This window comes from Sinocyclocheilus grahami, unplaced genomic scaffold, assembly GCF_001515645.1.
Source record: "Sinocyclocheilus grahami isolate Dianchi unplaced genomic scaffold, SAMN03320097.WGS_v1.1 scaffold170.1, whole genome shotgun sequence".
Lineage (NCBI taxonomy): Eukaryota > Metazoa > Chordata > Actinopteri > Cypriniformes > Cyprinidae > Sinocyclocheilus > Sinocyclocheilus grahami.
The window spans coordinates 1,065,259-1,074,022 of record NW_015505349.1 but is presented as its reverse complement, the minus strand read 5'-3'; the positions used below and the strand labels follow the sequence as shown (position 1 = coordinate 1,074,022).

The 8,764-nt window shown below is 34.7% G+C and overlaps 2 protein-coding genes across 2 annotated transcripts in view; both read left to right on the top strand.

Moving 5' to 3' along the window:
• iffo2a (intermediate filament family orphan 2a) overlaps window positions 1-5,139 on the top strand; it is a 24,838-nt gene extending 19,699 nt beyond the window's left edge. The window contains exons 4-9 of the mRNA XM_016283091.1: window positions 746-922; window positions 1,150-1,295; window positions 3,297-3,477; window positions 4,336-4,425; window positions 4,516-4,652; window positions 4,777-5,139. Coding sequence (XP_016138577.1) covers window positions 746-922; window positions 1,150-1,295; window positions 3,297-3,477; window positions 4,336-4,425; window positions 4,516-4,652; window positions 4,777-4,912 — 867 coding nt within the window. The 3' untranslated portion in view covers window positions 4,913-5,139. The remainder of the gene's footprint in view (window positions 1-745; window positions 923-1,149; window positions 1,296-3,296; window positions 3,478-4,335; window positions 4,426-4,515; window positions 4,653-4,776) is intronic.
• A 2,747-nt stretch (window positions 5,140-7,886) lies between these two features.
• tas1r1 (taste receptor, type 1, member 1) overlaps window positions 7,887-8,764 on the top strand; it is a 5,905-nt gene continuing 5,027 nt past the window's right edge. Inside the window, exons 1-2 of the mRNA XM_016283164.1 lie at window positions 7,887-8,047; window positions 8,264-8,552. Coding sequence (XP_016138650.1) covers window positions 7,887-8,047; window positions 8,264-8,552 — 450 coding nt within the window. The remainder of the gene's footprint in view (window positions 8,048-8,263; window positions 8,553-8,764) is intronic.

Sequence of the window (8,764 nt, the reverse complement as noted above, 5' to 3'; positions counted from 1 at the left end):
GATGTCAACGTTGTGGATCGAGTGGCCCATGGTAGCGGTGGGGTTATGGTATGGGCAGGCATATGTTATGGACAACGAACACAGGTACATTTTATTGATGGCATTTTGAATGTATGTGTATGTGAAACTGCACATTTTAGAGTGGCCTTTTATTGTGGCCAGCCTAAGGCACACCTGTGCAATAATCATTCTGTCTTATCAGCATCTTGATATGCCACACCTGTGAGGTGGATGGATTATCTCGGCAAAGGAGAAGTGCTCACTTACACAGATTTAGACAGATTTGTGAACAATATTTGAGAGAAATAGGCCTTTTGTGTACATAGAAAAAGTCTTAGATCTTTGAGTTCAGCTCATGAAAAATGGGGGCAAAAACAAAAGTGTTGCGTTTATAATTTTGTTCAGCGTATATATATATATATATATGTACATTAAATTCAAAATTTTCAACCTCGTACAAAGAATGACTCATATATACACATAATTCAGTTATTTTCTATTATTACTATGCATGCAGTTTTTTTTATTTAATTGAGAATGTATAAAATATTTGCGTTTTTACTTTTCAAAATTATTTGTCATGCTTCATGGATGTTTGCATGGTTGCAATAATTCTGCAAAAAATGTATGTTGCTATATGTTTTTATAGAGCAATGTTTTCCTGTTCAAATTTTCTGTTCAATCAGTGCATGACAGATCAAGTCTGAAATATCTTTTATTCACATTCTCATGCATTCTTGTATAGGAAGTGTCGGACTTGGACACTAAAATCCAGGAGAAAGCCATGAAGGTTGATATGGACATCTGCAGACGCATCGACATCACAGCCAAGCTTTGTGATGTAGCACAGCAGAGGAATTCAGAGGACATGAGCAAGATATTTCACGGCAGCCCATCCAGAGCTCCTCCCGAACAGAAAGGGGTACAGAAACTTACACTTGCAATAAATTCTGATAAACCATCCACTCTACTGGAACAGTGCTCCGGTAATGATGCACAGCTTTAGATAATGGATTTAACAATACAACATTCAATCATGTGCTAATTTTAGGACAGATTTGATTTGCAGTACATGGAGTTTATATAACAGCTTATCATGCAATTTGAATCTTTCTGCAATCAGAGTATGTGTGGGTGTGTGTGTTGTAGGGGATGGTGGTATGTAGGAGGAAAGAGTGTAAGGGTGAATCTGAGGAGCAGAGAGTGGAAACTGATGGTGATTCTGGTCACCGTGAGGAAGATGTGCCTGGTTCTCTCAACATCACTGATGAGATGAAGAGGATGCTCAACCAGCTGTGAGTCCTCATAGCCATTAGAGGGCATATTCTGATGTGTGTGTGTGTGTGTGTGTGTGTGTGTGTGTGTGTGTGTGAATGAATTGTTTTTAGTGCTTTACATTTCATTTATTTCATTATTTGTTGTTTGTATGATTCTTAAAGGTTTACATGAAAAACAGCATTTTCATTTTTTTCTTATTCTTTAAAAAAAAAGCTACTTTAAGAGTTAAGAATTAGTTGCTGTAGCTCCTGGTGCTAGGAATGGTAAGGTCATATATGTACATGTATATTTACATGTGTATGTGTATAATTTAGAAATCATTATGTTGTAGTCACAATGTCTACAGAGTTCTAAGAATGCCTACATAGTACATTTATCTTTTTTTAATCTTTTATTTCAAAAGAGCAAGAAAATACTGTTTTCTGTCATTTAAATGAAGCTAAAATAAAACATAAATGTTATATTAAAAAATTCAAGACTTGGTGACTAAATGAAATAAATAATTTTAAGCTGGAGTACTAAATTTACTAAAACAAAACAGAAATGAAAATGTATCATTTAAAAGATACTTTTTTTTAAATGCCAAAACCACATTGCAAAATTATTACAATGTAAATTAAATTAAAATGAAAAAATAAAAATAAAAAATCTTATTAAATACTATAATAAATCTCAGTATTTAGTTGTTTAAGAAACCTTGTGTAACATTATAAGTGAACTTGAAGGGCAAAATATGCTGCTAAAAGTATGGAATATGGACTGTGGCTTGGTGTTTGATCACTTACTGCCATCTAGTGTTCATATCCTCCTGGAACCCAGGCATAGACTTATATTTTAGTGAATTTCTCCGTCCTGGATGTCCTGTACAGAGCATATTCAGGGCTTTTCAGAGATATCAAATGTTTGGAGGTTTGATCATAAACACTCCCTCTCCTTGGTCTTTAAATATGACCGATAGTGACAGAATGATCAAATTTAGCACTCTTAGGGAAATATGATAATGTTTTGTAATTATCATTTAAATCTGGCAAATTTTCTAATTGTTTGTCGTAAATAAACACAAAAAATGTTATGGGGTTTCAAATCGGAATATGACTCTTTGTTTTTGTTACGAGACAGGGCATAATTTTCATACATGTCTTCTGTAGAGGACACCAGGACAAACAGCGTGTTAATCAGGCATTTTTGGGAGACACAACAAGTCAATTGGAAAAGAAATTATAGATCAATATTCCTATGAAATATTAGATATTCTTATGAAAATGTTACCAAGTTATTACTCCCATTATTACATTATGGTTTTCCCCAAGAACACATTAACACATGCACATTAGATGCAATGTATAGATACATTATTTAGAGTGGGAATACCAATTTATGGACATTTTACGCATATATTGCATAAAGTAAAATAGTATATCAAATCATTCTGTTATATCTTTCATAACAAAGTTGAGAACCATTGTTTTTGCCTGTACATGCCTTTTCACGTCTATTTAATTTTTTTTTTTTTTAATAACTTAGTCCTGGTTTCCTCTACAAAGGACATAGAATAAAATATGATTTTTTTTTTCTTTCAAAAATGTTTTGTCCTCTATTTGTTTCTTATGCTCCAACCAATGTAATGATATTAAAAAAAACATTTTTAAATCACAAAACTTTTTTTTTGTGGTTCTCAGGAGGATATGGTGAACGTTCATTTTGTGTTGCTGTAATTTTTCCTATTTGAGAAAGATCTTTTATCATCTAATTGTTTGTATTATTGATTCTTCTTACTTTAATAATCTCTTTAGTAAAATATGGTTATTAGCACGTTTTCCCCGTGTTTATTATTATATATTTTTTCTTCCCTCGTGTATATAGCCTTTTGTTTAAAATCTTTTCGATTGTGGATCTGTTTTATTTTCCTTTTCTTTTCTTTTCCTTGTGTCTCCTTCCCCTCTCTTTTCTCTTCCACATCTGTGTCTGATGCCTGTCTTGATGCCAGAGGTTGCTCAGCTTAATTGGTTTGTTGGCAGGCGGGAAACGTTCGAGTTTGACGATGACTGTGACAGTCTGGCGTGGGAGGAGACGGAGGAGACGCTTTTGCTCTGGGAGGATTTCAGTAACTACAAAAGTCTGAACCTCAGCACCACCGCTGCAGGCTCAGTCGCAACAGCATCCTGCGCATCTGACTCTCACGGAGAGACACACGAGCAGGTCTGTCACCAAGTCACCACTCTCTATAAGCAACCCAGTTTGGATAAATGTGCCAGATGTATAAAAGGGAAAGAAAAACATATTGTCTACAAATGGCACCTACCTTCTGAGAAAGCATTTTAAACTGAATACAGTAGGCAAAAAAGCTGTTAATGCTCACTCACAAGCACCACACAAAATACAGTTTGATTAAAATATGTTGCTAAGCTAGTAACAATACAATACTTCATCACACACAAATATTGAATAAAATACTACTGTTCGCTTAATTAGATTAGTAAAACTATTTTCTATTGATATTTTTTGGTACTTGTATTTTTAAATATTCATTTACAAATAAATGTAGGCATATTATAAACAAAAATGTAATGTAATTTTCAATGTATTCTCTATGCATTCATAAGTATTTAAAATGCTTAAAAATACTTTTTTTAAATCCATTGATTGCCATTCTGGATAAAAATTTTCACTGAGCTTCACACAATCTATTTTAAGATTGTCTTGATGCTACCTCAAACAAGATGCACAAGTGTTCAAACGTTTGTGGTCAGTGTGAAATTTAAAAAAATAATGATACTTGTATTCAGCAAGGATGCATTAAATTGATCAAAAATGGCAGTAAAGACATTTATGATTTTTCATTGAATGTTACAAAAGATTTTTAAATGCTGTTCTTCACAAAAATATTAAGCAGCACTGTTTTCAACACTGATAATAAGAAATGTTTCTTGAGCATCAAATCACTTTTGAACAGTGGTATATCTTACTATTGACTATTACTGGCAATTAAACTGAGAATGCATATGACATAATGCAATCATACATAATGCATTCTGCATTTATATATTATCCTGCCAGGATCGAAGTCTAGGAAGCCTCATAAATGAAACCGAGTCCCTCTTTAAGACCAGAGAGCAGGAGTACCAGGACACCATCGGACAGATTGAGGTGAGAGAGGACGTCACGTTTGTGAATGGCATGTTTCAGCTGATATTTGCTTTAGTTCGTTTGTGGATAAACGCCATCTTCCTGCCTCAGCTGGAATTGGCCACAGCCAAGAATGACATGAACAGACACCTGCATGAGTACATGGAAATGTGCAGTATGAAGAGAGGACTGGACGTACAGATGGAGACCTGCCGGAGGCTCATCCAAAGCACAGCCACCACCGGCAGGTTGGTTTAACCATGCTTTATTTTCAAAGTTAAACAAACTGTCAGTATCATCTGCAAATATCAAGTACAACAGTATGACTCTACACAGAGGATTTTAATGATTTGTGTTCATTTCTCCTTTCAGACAATCGCCCTCCCTCAGCTCCGTGGCCAGCAGTGATTCGGGAAACACCGATGACATCCAGGACGAGCTGGAGCCTGATGGAGCGAGGGATGGAGAGAAAGAAGGAGCTGTAGCGATGAATGGAGAAGTTAGATGATGATCAGCCCTTCATCATTCTGGTTTCTCAGCTTCTTTGTGGACCAGTCGCTCTTTTAAGTGTCTGGTCACTTTTTCTTACACTGTACAGATGAGTGTGGAATTTCAGATTCCCAAAGAGCAAGTATTGGTGCTTTATATGCTATCTTAGAGCAGGACTAGCCGAAATAAAGCGGTTCCCTCTTCATCAGCACTGCCAAGGCATGGCTCCGTCGTCTTCCTCACAAGCTTTAACTGAGGTCACAATCTTTGTAGTATGATGAGTATCATATATATAATGATGCGTATTAAAATATATCAAATATATGATATAATATTTTATCATAATAATATATTATCAGTATAATATAAAAATTATGGTATTATAATAACATATTAAATAGAAATAATATTTCTTAAATAGAAATAATATTTCTTAAATAGACGATTTCTGCTATCTATTGCTCATTTGTTTACATAAATCTGAAAGGCAAGTTACACAACCACAGTCAGTTTAAATAACAGATTAAAACACATTATAGAGGAAAGTATTACTCTACATCGAGCTCTGGAATAAGTTCAGGCTTTTAACGTCACAATAGTCAATAGATCAGTCATGCAGTATGCTTCACAAAAATATCTCTGCTCCAAGTCAGTTCAGATGTTTTCACCGCGTACAATTGTTGCTGAACTAAACCACTGTGCACTAAGATCTATGCAATAATCTGGACTGACGTTACTTTCTGTGATTCTCTTAGCTGGAAACCGATTCGGTTCTCCTTAAGTGCAGTTTTTCCCTTGTTTCTTTGTATTGGCTCTTTCAGTGTCGGAGAGTAGCAGTAAAACCCAAACTCATGTGCCTACAAATATGCTGTATACAGTGTCTTAGTTGCCTTGTATTTTTCTCTGAATATTTCCAGTACATGCTTTCGCTCTGTTATACACCATTAAATCCTAAATCATATCCTTCGTACAGATGATGACAAAATTTATGTCAAAGATGTTAAATGGTGTGAAATAAGGTTTTGGATGATCTCAAGATTCAGAAGCCATACATATATCTGTCCTCAGGTGTTCGAAGGTTTGGTTAAGCTGCAAAATAGCAAAAATGTAAAAAAAAAAATAAAGAAAATTTTGCTATTACTTTTAGTTCAGTATGTGGGTCATTCTCAGGAAAAGGTGCTATTTGTGCTAAATTAAGAACATAAAAAATTAATACATAGTTTTAAAGTTACAATACCAAATATCAAAGTACATATACTAACCCTAAAGAGTTATGTTTTTTATATTGTCAGAAAGAAAAAAATGTCACATGGTATTGCAAATTCTACATTTCTCAGAAATGTTTTAAAATACTACGTAGTGAAAGCATGATGTGTACATTTCAATAAAATACAAATTTAGATTTAAAAAATGTTTTTTTTTCTAGTGGGGACTAAAACGTTTCCAGACATTTCAAATTAAAATGGTTTCATTTTAAAATATACTATATATTTTGCATTACAAACAGTCAAATGGATTGATTGATGTGACTGAAGAGGCACACTGTGTCATCACTTCCTAAGAATGACCCACAATGTCACCCTCACAAACACCCAAAATATGGTTTTGGCTTATTATTCAAGAGTTGGTCAGAAAAATAGAAATGATTATTCATTATTTATTTATTTTATTCTACATGTGTAATTCAATTTTGAAACAAAATGGATGTTCATGTTATCATATTACTTTTGTTCAATATATTTTGTTACCTTTGTTTTTCAATCAATCAACACGTATCGATAGCTGAAAACAGTATCTGGGTGATGGAGGTTTGCTATTATTGCTGCTTTTTTTTAATTAATGGTAATGAATCATTCCATATTTTATTATCCTCTATATGGTCATTCAGATGTTATATGTTGATACACTTTATGATTTAATATTTCTTGTCTTAAATGTGGGTCATTTCTAATAAAATGTATTAGTTTGTGCTGTATACTAAAGAAATCAGCTGACTGATCATGTGCTGAAATCAGCATGTCTGAGAATGTCTGGAAATGAGTGTTTTCTTTTGGAAATCTGGAGGACTATGCAGGTCTTAGGTAATTGTAGTCTGATTTTATGCTGGTTTTAAATAAAAAAATGTTTGCCTTATCACGGTTTCATATTTTTCATACAAAATATGCTTTTTTAAACGTCTGATTCAACTTTGCTGCATGCAATGTTTATTACATCATAATTCATGACAATGAATGTTTTGACTTCCCAACAGATTTCACATGCAAATTTTGGTTTTGCATGATTAAGCAATTCTCACTTATTTTGCATGAATTTGCCTGTTGCTTTGGGCACTGAGGTAGTGTTCAACATAACTCTAGAAGAAAAATGAAAATTTTGGTTATATTGTATAGGTCGAAGTTCTGGGAAAAAGCTGTTGAGACAGGCAAATCCATTCCCAGTGGTTTAGTTGGTGGTACATAAGTCACGTTTTTTGAGGAATACTGCTTTGTTTTGCAGATGAAGACCATCATTACAGTGTCACATACCCATAACAGCATAAATGCACGTTTCTTCTGTTAGACAGCATATAATATCGATACTAAACACATAATATGGATAATAAAATAATAGTTTGATCTCTAGCAGCATTCCAAGAGCGTTACTTTGTTACACCAATAGGAGGAAGTGCCCCAAATCTTGGCTTAATGGCTCGAAAATGAGCATGAATGTGTAACAGCACTATTGCTGATAATGCTTAAATATCCAATGAAGAGACATTAAAAAATAGTTACCATATACAAACCCCAGCATCAGATTTGCCTACCTGTGCTCTTACTTACAATTACAGTAGTCATCCAAACACTTTGGTAACAAATTTCAGGCAAATGCATCTCTCCGTGGTAATTACAGGTAGCATGCAAATCCTTGCCACCTACAGAGTATGGAGAAACAGTGGGCTGGTGTGAAGAGTTTAAAAGCTCATATGTTTCTGAGTAGCTCATAACAGAGGCAGCATGGGTAAGATGTTGGTCTGTTTTGTGTTTCTCTGTCTGTTGAGCTATGGTGACAGTGGAGGTCTCCACCTTCAAGGAGATTATATCATCTCTGGCTGGTTCCCTCTCCATAATTCAGATTCCACCATCCCATCGACACCTTACCTGACTGACTGCACACAGTAAGAATGAGGCAATTATAAAAAGTCATTTTATTGTACTTTGCATATTCCATTTGTCTATGATCATGTCAGTGTTTTCTACAGGTATGTATTTATTTTCTTTTGATCAGTGAAAACATGTATGGGGTCTTCCAAACAAAAAACAAACAAAGATTTATTTTTATTTACCATACTTTGCAGAATGTAAACACTTCTTGCCTTCAATTCTATTTCCAGAGGCTTGACCAATAAGCATGGTTATCATCTGGTGCAGGCCTTCAGATATGCCGTGGACGAAATTAACAACGGCACCCAGAATAAGCGGCTACTTCCAGGGGTCACGCTGGGCTACCGGACATATGATTTATGCTCCCTCCCAGCCAGCAATCTGGCCACCTTGGATCTGCTGGCCCAACAGGACGACAGTTCAGCTGTAGACAGCCGTACTGTGGCCATCATCGGTCCTGACAGCAGTTCCTACTCTTTCACACCATCCGCTGCTCTTGGTGCATTCCTGGTCCCTCAGGTATGGCATAATCATAACAGGATTCACTAGATTATCGTCACCAGGTAATTGTTCATATAATAAATTAATTTTTTAATACCAGTTATATCAAACCAGGCTTTAAAAATGTACAAAAAATTTATTTAAATGTATATATTTTTAATTCATTTATTATATATATATATATATATATACAGAGAGAGAGAGAGAGAATGAATGAATGAATGAATGAA